The 14877-nt window shown below is 55.3% G+C and overlaps 1 protein-coding gene across 1 annotated transcript; it reads right to left on the reverse strand.

Annotated features, from left to right (window-relative positions):
• Positions 1–3514: 3514 nt before the first annotated feature.
• On the reverse strand, positions 3515–12639 carry NT5C1A (5'-nucleotidase, cytosolic IA). The gene is made up of 6 exons (XM_075774061.1): positions 12525–12639; positions 6333–6500; positions 5365–5494; positions 4941–5063; positions 4307–4491; positions 3515–4027 (listed from the first exon to the last, which is right to left on the reverse strand). The coding sequence occupies exons 1-6, from the start codon at positions 12627–12629 to the stop codon at positions 3662–3664; spliced, it is 1077 nt and encodes a 358-aa protein (XP_075630176.1). The 5' UTR covers positions 12630–12639; the 3' UTR covers positions 3515–3661.
• Positions 12640–14877: the final 2238 nt, after the last annotated feature.

Raw genomic sequence — 14877 nt, forward strand, 5'->3', positions numbered from 1 at the left:
TGCACTCAATCCCACTATCCGTATCACCGATAAAGATGTTAAGCAGCGCTGGCCCCAATACCAACCACTGAGGAACACCGAGGGATCTGGTGGAAGAACATCCAGGATTGGGGATGGGCATGGGGAAGGCGTCCCAGCAAACAAGGCTGCACAAGAACGCTCTCCACCAAGGGCCATCCATCCCTTAGACGAACAGCCATAGCAGAGATGCTGCCCTGGGGCCTATGGACAGTCCTTGGCCGTATTTGGTGAGGGATGGAGAATTTGCTTCCCCTTAACCCATCTGTTCTCTTTACTGGCAGGGAGGAGCTAACACCAGAACTGCAGTGTCGCTATTCGGATAAACCCGGTACTTCAGCAGCAATAAATCTCCTCTAAAAAGCTTTTGCTGCCTCCCACCTGTTGGCTGGGAAAAGATCAAGTTGACAGAAGTCTTCTGCCAAATTGTATTTTTATCCAGGACTTCATCACGAGTCCAGGTTACAATAAAAGCCTGTTCACGAAGCAGGGGGAGGCAGCTGTATCACAGCACATCTCTCAACTCTGGAATCGCACCTCTCCCAGACATCTCCAGTTCCCAGGTAGCTGCTTTTATTACATTGTCTGAATTCCCTTAAATCCAAGAAAGCCCTTTTCCTTCTCATCACCCCAACCCCTTCACCATAAAACCTGGGAGGTCCCAAGCAGGGACCCCAGACTCTCTTGCTGGCTGCACCAGGGAGCCAAAATACCCATTGTGAGAATGGCAACACAGAGAGCCGGGCTGGGACCAACACAGTTTATTACAGAAAAACACCCAGAGGGATTTCATTAACATGGCAGTCCATTCACAAGAAAAAACCACCAGAGGACAATGAAATGAAACCCACAGCAACAACACACAGCAGGAAAGTCCAGTTGTTGGCCAGCACAGCACAAGAGGCACAACCGCACTGGTCCATCGGGATGGGAGATGTGCCCAGCCGGTCCTGAGGAGCACATTGTTCCCCCAGCCCAAGGGGATGTCACAGATGCGCACACAGGCAAAGTACACAAGCACTAAATCCACATCTGCCAGTTGTAGTGATGGAGAGAAAAAAAAAAAAGGTAGGAAGCCATGTGGATAAGAGCAAATGGGGCAGCCATTGCAGGAATGGAAAATCCTCCCCACACTGGAAGGATTCAGGAGGTGCCAAAGGAGGTCTACCTCACCTGGGGCCCATTTCCAGAGCCCCAAGTCTCCCAGCGAGCCCCTAAGCTGCCTGGCAGCAGGAGGACCCTAAGCAGAGTCACTAAAACTCCTGCTTGCGCAGTGCCCCCCACCTTGCACGCAGCTCCCTGTGCATCTCAGGACCTGGAACAGCAGTAGTGAAAACTGCTGAGATCCACATCCGTGCCCCAAAACGCATTGCTTCCCTGAAGCTAACAGCACCTTCAGACAGGGCATCTCCCCCTGCACAGCCCAGCCCTGCCAACGCCCCGCATCCCCAAGGCACCCGGTGCAAGCCCCCATCCCCAGTGGCTGTGCTCGCACCCTGTATCCGATCCCATGGGCACGCTGCCCTGGCCGGGGGTTCCTAAGGGCTTGCTGACAGCCCTATTCCTCTTGCAACATCACCTCCCGGGCTGGCGGGAAGCCCCGGTGCAGCCCGTTTGCAAGCTGGGCTTGGCTGGGCTTCCATGATGCGATCTTCAGGAAACACCTTGGAAATGTTTACTGGGAGGCCAAGCTGTTGTCCCCCTCCCAGCTGCCAAAAAGGTCTCCGAGATAGCGTTCAGATCCCAATATCTGGGCTTCACATTATAAAAAGACGAGACCTTTTTATAAACTTGTATATTAATAGATGTGTTACTGAGATACTAATTTCTTTCAAGACTTTTGTTTGTTTGTTTGGATTTTAGACCTTCTTCTAAGGTGCTTGTTCACCCAGACGTGACAAATAACAGTCTATCAAAGTGAAATAGTTTGGGGGGGGGGGGGGGGGGGGCAGGGAAGTGCAATTTGCTTTTCACTGCCAGAGCAGGATTTAGTGCAATGAGAAAACAGTCTCCCAAGCCACTGAAGGCGTCACTAGCTTTTTTTTATATATTTGTCAAAAGTGCGATAACTTGAGCTCTAGCCTCACTGTCGGGAAGGGCTGAGCTGTTTTAGCTGAAACCTCCCTGCAAAGTCAAGCCAGAGGCAGACACATACCTCGGAAAACTTCAGCCCATGGAGTTGGTGTTTGTAGAAAACTGCTGTCTGATAACACCAGGCATCCTTCGTGCCTAGCCATGGAAGGAAGGAAGGAAGGAAGGAAGGAAGGAAGGAAGGAAGGAAGGAAGGAAGGAAGGAAGGAAGGAAGGAAGGAAGGAAGGAAGGAAGGAAGGAAGGAAGGAAGGAAGGAAGGAAGGAAGGAAGGAAGGAAGGAAGGAAGGAAGGAAGGAAGGAAGGAAGGAAGGAAGGAAGGAAGGAAGGAAGGAAACAAACCCAAAAGAAAGAAGTAATCTTTAAATTTTTCTCCTGAGAGCATCCCTCAGGACAAGGCTTTGTGCAGAAATGTCAGTGTGATTTTCACACCGATTTTGGAGCAGCTCTTCAACTGATTTCCTGTTTTTCAATCAGAGATTTGGTTCTCTCTCACAGCATCACTAGCAGAGATGTCTATTTTAGGAAACACCAGAGGTTTTAAGAAGCTAAGGAGGAAAAGATTATCAACTCATATGGGCTCAGTCTAGAAAGGGGGGGAAAAAAAAATCCCTTAATTAAACCCCCCAGGCTGAAATTCTCTGCAGATTTACCTAAATGGACTTCAAATTATGTCCCTAATATATTAGGGCCTGCTTTTAACTTAATTCAAGCCCTAGGCATGTGTCTGCAGACCCTGGATGGCTCACACAAGAGCTGGGCTTTGGATGCCTCAGAGATTATTATTTTTAAGTGCTAACTCATGCAACTGTGAAACCAAAATTTAAAAACCTGGGCCAACAGTACACTAGCCCAAAGCTCCAAGCAGGAAACAGGATTATTATTTTTTTTTTTAATATATAAGTGTTTGTTTCCTTTTTTTTCCAAATTTTAGTGCATGAAAGGAAAGCTGTTCAGCTGACAAAATCTTGCTGAAAGGACAAAGACATGAAAGATTTTCTGGTTGAGGAGCAGGGGCTGGGTCTGTTAAGGAAAAGTATTATGATGTAATTTTAGTTAAGAGGGACAAGATTTTGTTTCAAAGTGCAAGAAGGGGTTTTGTGTGCTCCCAACTTTCCAGTTCAACAGTTGAGCCTGAACATTTGCTTTGGAAATCAAAGGCTTTGGAAATTACCTAGGGTTTTAAAGAAATACCAATAGGTTAAACCTGCCTGGCACAAACAGTCCACAAAAGGCGAGATCCATCCTTGAAGGATTTTGCCTGAAGCAAGCGCAGAAGAATGGGGAAATGGCTCACGGGGCTGCCCGGCACAGGGGATCCTCTGGCCCCACGGGGACAACACCACAATGTTGCAACGAAAACAGAGGCGAAAGGGAGCCTTTCGTCAGCCCCTTCCTCCATCCGTGCCCTCGACAAGGCTCCCGACAGGGAATAACCTCACGCTTGCCGTGGCAAACGCTCTCTGCCTTGCAGACCACGACCCAGGTCAGAGCGTGGTGCATGGGGTGAAGCCTGTGCAACACGCCAGGGGCCACGGGACGTAGCCAGCTCTGCTACTTGCTGTTCGGGGTTTGCTTCTCCTGCGCCGGCCGCTTGTGCTTCTGGGCGACGCCATAGGGGACGTGGGCAGCAATGGTGCCCATCTCCTTGGCTCCCTCCACGTGGAACATCTGGTCATCAAAGAAAATGTGAGGACGGATCTTCTTCAGCAGCGGTCCCTTGGGAGCCCCGGCCAGGAACAAAGCCTCATCCGTCTCCAGGCCCCAGCTGCGCAGAGTCTTTAGGGCCCGGGCTCCCGAGCTGGCTGCGCTCCTGGCAGTGACCAGGTAGGTGCGAATGGGACACTCCATCCTCAGCCCCTTGGAATAGAACTTCTTCTGCAGCTTCCCCAGGGCCTCCAGGAAGCCCTTCAGGGGTCCCTGCCAAAGCGAGAAGAAACCATCACTCCCAAGATCTCCAGGCACCCAGTCTCAGCAGAGCCAGACATGCTGGCTGATCCCCTCTCCCTGTAAGCCCCCAGAAATGACAGCGAGGGGCCGGCCGCAGCCATCCCATGGGCCAAATCCAGCCGTACCAGGCTGCTGACCCACCCCATTTCACACTCCATATGCCGATCCCTGGCTTGTTCCCAGAGGCAAGAGCATCCCTGTGGACTGTCTCTCTCCCAGAGGCTTTTTCTGGCTGCACCCCAGCACTACCTGTGCCAGAGGCTTGTTCTCGTGAGCCTTTTCGTGCTCAAAGAACATGTCCAAGCCGTGAGCCTTCACGATCTGCTCTGACTCATCAGAGAAGAGCACGGCGTCACCGTCAAATGCCACCCGCAGCTGGTTCTCTGACACCTCCAGGTCTTTGCTGGGGCTGAAGATGGTGGCTGCAGCGATCCCTGTGGACGTAAAGCAGAAGGCAAGAGGTGACAGTTACCCAAGGACCCAGTCTCGTGGCTCATCTGTTGAGCACAGCAAAACACAATGGGCTGGAAGCAAACAGTGCAAGGAAATACACGCACCCAATAGTGCCTGCAGCTTGGCCCCGAGACCTTTTACAGCAAAAACAAATCCCCAGATGAAAAACCTCCCTTTGCATACAAAATTAACAGGGAAAAATAGTGCCTTTGCCTTGGAAGAGGTGTGGCGCTTGAGGAAAGCCTTATTCCTATGGAAACTACAGGCTTTTTGGATCATCAAGGATGGGATGTGGGACAAGGCAGACCCTAGCTGCACATTGGCATAGGCACACTGACATTGGAGCTATCACTCCTGGCACCAACCCCCTGAGGGCTCCAGGTCCCGTCCCCCCCCAGCTGTCCCCCACCAAGCTGGACCCCAGACTCACCCTCTTCAATGGCCCCACTCACTTTCTCGGCATCAGAGGAGAGGTAGAGGTTGGTGTGATAGGCCTTGAGGTAACAGATGGGGCTGTTCCCTCCTGTCATGCAGAACCTCTCAATGAACAGATCTGAGGGCAGATGGACACCAGGGTGAGCTTGATAGCCCCCCCAAACAAGCCTTGGCACTGCTCCCCCATGGGCTCCCAAGAGTCGGCAGGATGGGGGCTAATTTTGGTACCGCTGTTAAACAGCATTGCCAGCGGCCAGAGCATCTTCACCACCAGCCAGCTTCCACTCAAAGCCCAGGAAAACTGGGAAAAGTGGGCTCAGTGTGTCGTTTAGTAGAAGAGACAGGAGAAAGTGTCTCCTCATCCTGCTGCCCAAAAGCTGGCAGCACCCGTGCAAAGGACAGCTTTGCTCTGAGCTTACCATAGTGGTTGATGCTGTTGATCAAGCGAACCCCAACCTGGGCATGGTTGTTGGTCATGAGGACAATGTCGAAGAGCTCCTCGCTGTCGGGGTAGAGCTCACGCAGCTGTGTGTTCACCGCTTCCAGTGCCTGCAGCACCCGAGGGTGGTGGTGGGGTGTCAGCAAGCCCCCGGCATGGCCATCACCCCCTTTTCACTGAGCAAAACACTTCTGTTCACCAAAACCAGGGATCTGGCCCAACCCCAACTACACCCTGAGCCAAGCTGACATCAGCAAGCAGCTTTAGCTGGGAAAAAGAGACTGATTTGCAGGGAAAAAACACATAGCTAACTCTTCTATTTTCAAACACAAAAGGTTTCAATTTTTTCTTAGGAGATGAGAATAAATTAGCTCAAAGTTACAGATAAGTGTTTTTCAAGCAATCAGGAATGGAACAAGTCTCTCCTCTCCAAGTGGATTAGTTTATTCATTGGGAACAGGCAAGAGATTGCTTCAGTGAGGGCCAGCAGACAAAACTGCACTAAATCCAGTGAAACCGAGGCAGAAATTGGAAAATATTTTTGAAGTTTGAAGTGCTTCATTTCAACATGTCAACATTAGAAATTGGCCGACTCCGCAGCAAGGCTAAATTCAGTCAATTTAAAAGAATAAATAAATTGTAATTAAAAAAAAAAAAAGAAGAGAATTCTCTAAAGAGAAATTTTAAATATGATCCAATGAGATGATTTCTTCAATTCTTAGGCTCAGTTGCCAATTTGGAAAATTCAGCTTTTCCTCAGTCCTGGAAGAAGCTCATCACTTGCCAGGAGGTTTATTTGACCTCTGTTTGCTCTGTGGCTATATCCCTTCCACCACACAGGTCCTTTCCCATCCCTCCCCATGCAAGCACTCCTTAGCACTCCCCTCTCCCCAAAGCTTTCGGGCCAGGACCACAGCGCAGATTCAGCTTAGGTGGGCAGATGCTCACCTTGACAAAGGGGAAGGCAGCCCCGGGGAGGAAGGGTTCGTTCTCATGGTCCAGTTGGTATTTCACATAGGCCTCCACCCCTTGCTCGTTGTAAATCTTCTGCTCCTCCTCCATGCGGAAAAGTGCTCGCGATGACACCGCAATGGTGATGGCGTTCTCGGGCTTTGGCTGCAGGGAAAGGGGGAAAATGGGGAGGCAGCCCCTGCACCCAGCCCCGCTGACCAAGAAAGCGTCTGTAAACTTTCAGCATGAAAGCCCACGGGGTGGGTGACACTTCCATAGCGATTTGGAGGGTAATGGGGCAGCTGCAACCCTGATCTTCCAATGCTTCAATGCTTCCTGATGCACCGTCCCCACACATTTGGGATACCCAAGATCCTTTTTCTGCTGCTCGCACCGTGCCCAAGCCCTCCCACTGCAAACAGGCTCCCAGGACCCATCCAGACCCAACGTGCTACCCCAGGAGAACCACTCAACCCCATGCAGAAGGAATTTGTGTGGCTTTCTCCCTCCCAGCCAGGAAAAACCACACACTGTGGCTCGGCCAGATCTGCACTCCCACGATGCTGTCCAGATGTGACAAACAACCCGCACCAGCTCAGCTTATAAAAACACTTGATACAGTTATTGTGGGCGGAAACATGACAAACAGGTGGTGCAAGCAATGATTTATGAGTCATTATTATTAATGTTCGAGGGCTTGATCCAAAATCCACTGAAGTCAACAAGGGGCCTCTAGTGGGACTTGGCAGTGAGAGAGGGGACACCACGAAAGTCAATCTCATCTTGACCCCCACTCGTCCTCCCTCTGCCTTTGGAGGGCAGAGGGGTGTTAATCCCCATCACTCACTTGCAAGCATGAAAGCAAATTCATTACTGATGGCCAACAAGAAATCCTCGCGCTCAGAACAGCAAATCCTACGGAGGCACAGTGGCGCAGGCAGCCCCGTCCCCAGCAGACTCTGCCTGCAGCGAGTCCCGGGAGCAGGACAGGGCTCGGGTGCTCACACGGGGGATGCTCCCTGGGAGCAGTCCCGGCCTGCGCGCTCTCTGGCTGCGCTCAGGGATTCATCTCCACAGGGAGCCTGTGAAATCCAGGCCATCAGCACTTCAGAAACACCTCACCCTCAGCTCCTCTGTGATTTCCAGGATCCTCATGTAGCACCTTGCCCCGTGAGTAATCCTCCAGCAATGCTGTTTGCCCAGGGGCAGGAGGACGCCTTCACCAGCTGCTCCACACACCCAGGTGCTCCAAAGTTCAAGCTCCCACCCTGCCTAGGGCTGAGCTTTACAGCAACAGCAGCCTGGCAAAGACAAGGTACCCCATCCGCACTGGGGATCTTCACTCCCCGCAGGGCTGGGTCTGCCCTGGGACTCGCTCTGCCCCATCCCAGCCCCGTTGATCCTGCCCAGCACGGAGACGCACCCAGGAGTGAGTCAATGGCAGCCCCCATGCCATTCCCAGCACCGCACATCACCGTCAGCGGTGCCTGAGGCCAGTCCTGCAGCGTGGTTGGTCCCAGACACCTCTCCAAGGCCGCACCGGCACCCAAAATCCCCAGCAAGCAGATTAAGCAGTGGGTGATTAGGACTAGACACAGATTAGCTCAGGCTGAGAACATCACTGTTGCCAGAGGGATCCCTTTCCCATGGCGTTTGCAGAGAAATAAGGTCCCATCTGGAAGCGGCTCTTTTGAGAAAGCAGGCGAACAACCCCGAGGCCACGCAGGATCACCCAGGTCCACGCAGAAGCTCATCAGCGACACCAGCATTGGTCCCACCAGTGATCCACAACCAGGTCCTCATCTTACATTTAGCTGCCCGGTGGGGTGTTAGCTATTAACTTGTCATGGGCCAAGTCTTGGCACTCCATCTCATTAATTAATAACTCTGGTGTCATGGGCCATTTATTAGCTGAAAATATTAATAACTATTAAAGGTCTTAGGACATCCGGTCATTAGCCTTCAGCAAGGAGTCCTGCCACTCCATGCTGCTCCCGAGTCCCTGCAGTGCTGGGTTATTTATCTGGGTATGTAGGAGAGCTGCCAGGTGTTTTTTCCCTGGTCCCTGTCGGACCGCAGGGCAGAACATCCTCCACAGCCAGCCCTGCAGGAGGATCCCCAGCAGAGAAGGTAGGTCAGCAGCACCCACAGCACAGAGGCATGGTCAAGGGGATGAGACGCGTGTGCAGGGCCTTAAGTCGAGCCTAGCCGGGTGTCCAGCCTAAATTTGCATCTCTATCTCCCCACGACACACACCTTGCATCCCGGGTGCCAGGAGCCCAGGCACCTTGCGCAACAGTAACAGGCTGCTCCAGGTCCCTTCCCTGCCATTTAAAGGCATCAGCCTCCAGGAGGTTAATTTAAGAGGTAATAAACACAGCAATAAAAATAACTGTAAGCTTGGGGCCCTAACTCTGCCCCAGCGTGGGCTGCTGGAGCCCCAGCTGCCTGCGGGCGGGAAGCCCGGCCTCAGGGAATGGGACTTGCGGAATCCTGTTTGCTCCTGCCAAGGAAGATTTGCAGCTTTGGAGCACTTTCTGCAGGAAAGTCTCACCTGGGCGCTAACACAGCTCCCAGCTCCGGCTGGGCTGCGACAGCCCTGCTATTCTCTGGGAAATGCTGACATTTAAAAAATAAGGCAATTCTGCTCTGCCTTACAGAAGGAGCCGTATTTTGACATTTTCTTTGAAGTGGAGGTTTCATTTGGAAGCATTCCCTCCCGGAGTTGTTTGGATGCTTCTCCATCCCCACTAATACTGCAGATGATCTTTACTACATTGAAAAATGGGCTTTAAAAAGTCACAGCACTACAGGAGCCACAGCACCTCAAATCCTCCCGTCAGAGCACTGCGAACAACCCAACAAATGCCTCTTTGCCTTGAAGCATCACAGTTTTGGGGGAAAACACACTTCATTTTTAACAGGAAGTATGTGCATGGGAGGGGTCCCACTCGCAGTCCTCGTTGGGACGCATTTAGTCCCGCGAGCTGTGGCGGAGCCTGCACAGCACCCCATCCCAACACAGCCTCCTGCTCCGGCAGGCTTGGGCACTCTGAATGACAAACCCCGTTTTACCCTCAGAGCAGCATCCAAGGTCGGCCAAGGTCGATGAAAGCTCATCATCCAACACAAGCCCAGGAAGCAGCTGTGGGGCTCTGCTCAGCTGAATCCAACCGAATTTGCTGCCTGGGGATTCATGGTGAGCTCCTCTCCTTTCCTCCCTTCCCACGGGGAAGGTCAGATCCAGCCCCATCCTGAACATCAATTAATGATGTGTTTAACAGAAGTGTGAGCAGGGCAGCACGGGGGAAGGTCCCATCCCAACCCATCCCCAGGCTCAGCCACACGGGAAGGATGAGCAGGGACATGTCCTGCCCTCTGAAGAAGAACATCAGCCCTTAGCACAGCTTCAGGTGGTCCTCGAGGTCCACACCCCATCTCAGAAGCTTAAGTGACCTTTCCAGCAGGCTCCAGTGCAAAACCCATCCCAGACCCAAACACCCCGGTTTTGGGGTAAAGGCGGATTCCAGTAGCAACTGGAAATGGCACATTTTCCTCTGCAGACCCAACAGCTGGCAGGCCTTTAAATCACTCTCCTAATCGCATGTAAATCCTAAGCAGCCCCCCAAGGATTAGAGGCAGACGTTTGGAAGTCTCACATGCTCCTGGGATGCGCAGCGGGGCCGTGCCCTCCCACCCACAACAGGTGCCCACAGTGGCACCCGACACCAGTGGCTTCACTGCCACCCTGGAGGCCACCACTGGCTGGCGCTGCGGCAAGGGCCACGGTGGGGACCCCATTCCACGCCCCCTGATGCAGCAGATCCTTTTGCATTGCCTGAGGCTGAATCTGCTGGACCCACCTTGATCCTAAAAACCTGGAGGAACTCCGGAAGCTCCAGGCACTTCCCTAGATGCTGCAGAAGACCAAATCCTTGTGGCCAAATTCAAAACTTGGAGGTGAATTTTGGCATGAGATTCGGACACAGAAAAGGGAGAAGGGCTTGCTCCAGGGTCAAGCGTGGTCCCCACCCCAGCTAAAACATCCCAAAAATGAGGCACCCCGGTGAGCTGGATGGGTCCCTGCATGTGCAGGGGACTGGCAGGGCAGGGGACGAGCAGGGCACCCAGAGAAGTGGAGCTAGCAGAAGGCCAGCTCCCACCAACCCAGCCTCTCCTCCCCATGCGGCGTCACTGGAGAGGCTGGGGGACATTTTCCGCATTGCTGAAGAGTGACAAGTCTCATCGCTGACCTCCCCAGCTGGCAGGAGCGAGGCCGGAGCAGGCGTGGGAGCTGGGGCGTGCGAAGAACAGAGACCCCTGCAAAGTGGGGAGCCCCGTGGGCTGCAGGGACGCCCCGTTTAACCCATTCCTCAGCCAGAAATGGGCTCCCCAGGAATGCTCCCCAAAATCACCCTGCCTCCTGCCATCTTACAGCCCATCTCCAGGTGGAAGCAGCCCCCAGCTCGTGCCTGCTCCCACACTGGTACCTGCTCCGGCTGGCAGAGATATTCAGCTGAGAGGACGGACAGAACCGGCACCTGCAAGGGCGCAGACGGACGACAACAAACTCCATTGCCCATGTGCACGAGGGAGCCCTGGGCGGCCGCGAGCCCCCCGTTCGGGATCAGATTAAAGTTCAGGGCAATGGCTCAGATGTTTTTGAGTTTTCCAAGCGCATTATTTATAATACAGAAAAGCGCTCTACAGCCATTCATCACAGGGTGTGACAGCTGCCTGGCAGGGCAGGGCAGCCCAGCTGTGTGTGAGGGCAGCCGAGCTGCCTGGCCGCAGGCATGGAGCCGGCAGAGGGGCACGGGGCCGGGCACCACGGGCATCAGCCCCAGCCCTGCATGGGTGGATAGCACAGCCTAACTTCAGGGCCCGAGCGCCTCATCTCAGCTCTGCTGCTGGTTTGCTGTGCAAGCCAACCACATCACTGCCCCATGCCTCAGTTTCCCCATCTGTACAATAAAGACGGGTGTGCTGGTCACTGAGCTCACTGCAAGAACAGGAAAAGCCTAGACAATATCCACAGGAGGCTGAAAGCACAGCACGGAAGACAACCAGCCACATCCCACCACCAAGCCAGTCAGTCCCTCTCCCCTGGGGAGGAGGGAGGCAGCAGTGCTGCCAGTTGGCAGGACCAGGGGCTGCAGCCAGGTCCCCAGTGGGGAAAGCACAGGGGTCCACAGAGCAAGGACTTGGCCATCTCCCCTCGCCAGAGAGGTCAGACACACTGAACTTCACTGAGAAAAGCACTGGCCGCCACCGGGCTCCTGACATCGCTGCGGGCAGCACCTCTGCTGGAGCCCCATGCTTTGGGGTGACCCAGAGCCCTGAGGATGGCTACGGCTGGGTGGGCTCGCAAGCTGCGGGGCCAGGGCCAGCCCTTCCCAGGGCACAGCTCCCAGCCCTGCCAGGCTGCCAGCCCCACGCTGCCACAGCTATTCTGAGATACGGCAGCACTTCCAGGCACTCCCATGTTTAAAACCAGCAGGCTCAGCCCTGGTTAGATAACACAGGCTTTCCCTCTAATCTTCTGGAGCAGGCAAGCCTGGCAGGGGTTGCTACACCCCTGCGACACCCCGCTGCCCCAGGCAGGGATTCAGCCCCTGGGTTGTCCCCCTGCTCCACCGCTGCCACCCCTCCTGCCCCTGGCAGGGCCTCCCACCTTGGCACAGGCGGCTCACAGGGCACCGAGCTGCTCCGCAAGGACACCTCAGCGCAGGAGGGACCCGGAAACACCCCAGGGACCTGCAGGAACCCAGGGAGACCCAGAGACTGGGGGGATCTGGAGAGAACCCAGGCGACCAAGGGCAACCCAGGGATGCCATAGAGGACTGGGAGCATCTGGAGAGACACGGGGCTTCTCCAAGGACCTGGACAGAGAAGGGGATTAAAGAGAAAACAGACACTCAGGGGAACCCCAGAGAACCCGCAGGAGATGGGGCACCCAGAGAGACCCAGAGGGATCCGCAGAAGAACCCAGAGAAGACAGGGCACCCAGGAGGACCCCAGAGAACCTGCAGGAGATGGGGCACCTGGAGAGACCCAAGGGGACCTGGAGGAGATGGGGCACGCAGGGAGAGGCAACCAGAGGAGATGGTGCACCCGGGGGCACCCAGAGGCGCTGGTTCCCCCCGGGGCGGGAAGCGCTGTCCGGCTCGGCACCCCGGGGGCTCTCACCGATTTGGGCTTCTTCTTGGGGGCGAGGTTATCGTAGAAAGCCTTGGCCTCCTCCCAGGGCCGCCCCGCCGCGCCCGGCGCCCCGGCGGTACCCGGAGGCTCCATAGCGCGGCGGCTCCGGGGCACCGGCGGCTCCGGGGCTGCTGCAGGTCCGTGCGTGGCTGTGGCGGGTCCCCGCGTACCGGGAGCTCCCGGAGCCGCTGCCGGGCCGGCGGAGCGCGCTTTATAAGGCATCCCATGAAGCTCCGGGGTTTCAGCCCACCGGGACACGGCTTAACCTCTTCGGGACCGAGACCGAACCCGCCCCGCCGCCGCACCCTTCCCAACACTCCCTTAAATACCGGGGTGCTGGCGGAGGATGGAGGCGGGAGCGCTCCGCAGGCACTCCAGGGCAGAGTCAGCCCCGGGAAGCAAAGGGAAGGGGCTGGGGGAGGAAGGTGCCATCAGCAGAGAGCCGGGAGCAGGGTGACAGTGCACCCACGGGAGACACCAGCTCACCCTCGTCCCGAGAGCATCGGGGGGGGGGGGGGGGGGGTCGTTTGGTCTGCGTTTGCCCATCCTCACACCGATGGGTGCCGGGGAAGGGCACAAGGGTGATTAGCACCACAAGCCGGAGGGGAAGGAGCAGCCGTGGCGGTGGCTGCATAGCGGGTTACTGGCATGCTCGTACTCTGCTCCATGCCAGGGAAACCTGCGCTGTGTGCTTGCTAATGGAGTGAGTGTGGATATTAATTAATGTTCCTCACTATATGGTCTCCCACGAGTGCTGGTGGGATTGAGTCCAGCCACAGAGCTATGCATAGAGCCCAGCTTTCAGTTCGGGATGAAAACTACACCATAACCAGCAGACCCGCCCCCCCCCCCCCCCAGCCCTGAGACTCTCAGGGAGTGGGGAGTGTGCCCCAGAGTCCAAAACACAGCAGCCAGGAATGTGATAGGAGTGTCCCACCTCATCTCACCTGGGACTGGACAGTGCCCCGGAGCCCCAGCACCAAGGCCAGCAGAAGAGTTTTGCCCAAAGCTCGTGCCAGCAGCTGAACACCAACCCTCCCTACTGACCACAGCCTTGAGGACCCCCATGTCCGTACCCATGAGATGGATCAAACACAACCTCACTTGCTCTGAGGTTCACCCAGGAAAGCAGAGCCAGGGGAGGCCAGATGCTGGTGAACAGGGCTGGGTCCAGGGCTGGCCCAGCTGTCTGGATCCCAAACCCTTTGGGATGCCCTGCTGGGAGTTTAGCATCATTTCAGCCTCAGAGACTCCCCTTCCCAAAGGCCTTTGCAGGTCCCCCCTGGGAACCACCTGAGCTTCCTCTGGGGTGGTCCCAAGGGAATCAGGAGCTTCGCAGGCCCCAGGATCACCAGAGCTATTCGCCGAGTCCCTTCTCGAGCTTGAGTTGCTGCTCTTTCGGACAGCAGCCCTGGCACGTCCCCAGGCTCCCACAGAGCAGGGATGACCTGCCCCATCCCTCCTTCCCCAGGCACTGCTGAGCTGCAAATACACACGCGCACTCCTGGACAGCCCAGGTGAGCATGGCAGCCAAACCCAAGGTGCAGAGCTCTCCCTCAGCAGCACTCCTAAAAATACACACACTGCTATGGTTTTGGCATCCTCCCATCTCTGTGCTCAGGTGCTGGCTGCTGCAGGACAGATGAGATGCTGGTGATTTGCAGGGTGGAAGCCAAGCCACGCATCTCCCTACACGCTGGATCCAGAAGGAGTGGGCTGAGTGGCACCGCAGACCCAGGAGCCAGCACTGCTGCCGAAGAGCCGGCCCTGCCTGATTAACTACAGAGAAGTAGTTAAAGTTGGTGAGAGCTCCTTAGCAACAGCCACCGTCTCTGCAGGCTGCTGATGGAGAAGAAAGGCCAGAGGAAAATACATGCAGGGAAGATGGAGGTGGAGAAGAGGAGGCTGAGAAGAATGACAAAGACACAGTGACAGCAGGTCCCAGTTGCTGATGGTGCTGGCTGGAATGGGGCCCAGGACAAAGTCACCAGGTCCTCTGGCTATGCCCAGTCCCAAATGAAGGGAACAGCCAGGATCCAGGCTCTTGGTTAAGACCTATTTCCAGCACAGACCAGGGGTGTCTGGTCCTATTCTCACCAAGAGATAACATTCCCTTCCCCAGAGCTAACTGCGTGGCTGAAGTTACACTTTCACCCATCCTCAAGGCTTCCCAGGCTGAGCGCCACCACACCGTCCCCAAGGGCTTCCCCATCCCTTGGGGTGTCACAGGCTCAGATGAGACCCATAAACGATGCTCAGGAGGGCAGTGTTGTCATCTCCCTGTCCCCATAGCTGCAGCAGCCAGCTGCCCCCCAGTAAGCCATGCAGGGGGAACACCACA

This window comes from Balearica regulorum, chromosome 22 (assembly GCF_011004875.1).
Source record: "Balearica regulorum gibbericeps isolate bBalReg1 chromosome 22, bBalReg1.pri, whole genome shotgun sequence".
Lineage (NCBI taxonomy): Eukaryota > Metazoa > Chordata > Aves > Gruiformes > Gruidae > Balearica > Balearica regulorum.

What these genes read in the sequence shown, in the direction of transcription:
- NT5C1A (XM_075774061.1), bottom strand. Translation starts at nt 12,629, where the DNA reads ATGGAGCCTCCGGGTACCGCCGGGGCGCCGGGCGCGGCGGGGCGGCCC. An exon ending in CTGCCTTCCCCTTTGTCAAG is followed by an intron (nt 5,495 to 6,332) that starts GTGAGCATCTGC and finishes CGGGTGCTGCAG; the next exon opens with GCACTGGAAGCGGTGAACAC. An exon ending in GAGTGGGGCCATTGAAGAGG is followed by an intron (nt 4,492 to 4,940) that starts GTGAGTCTGGGG and finishes TTACGTCCACAG; the next exon opens with GGATCGCTGCAGCCACCATC.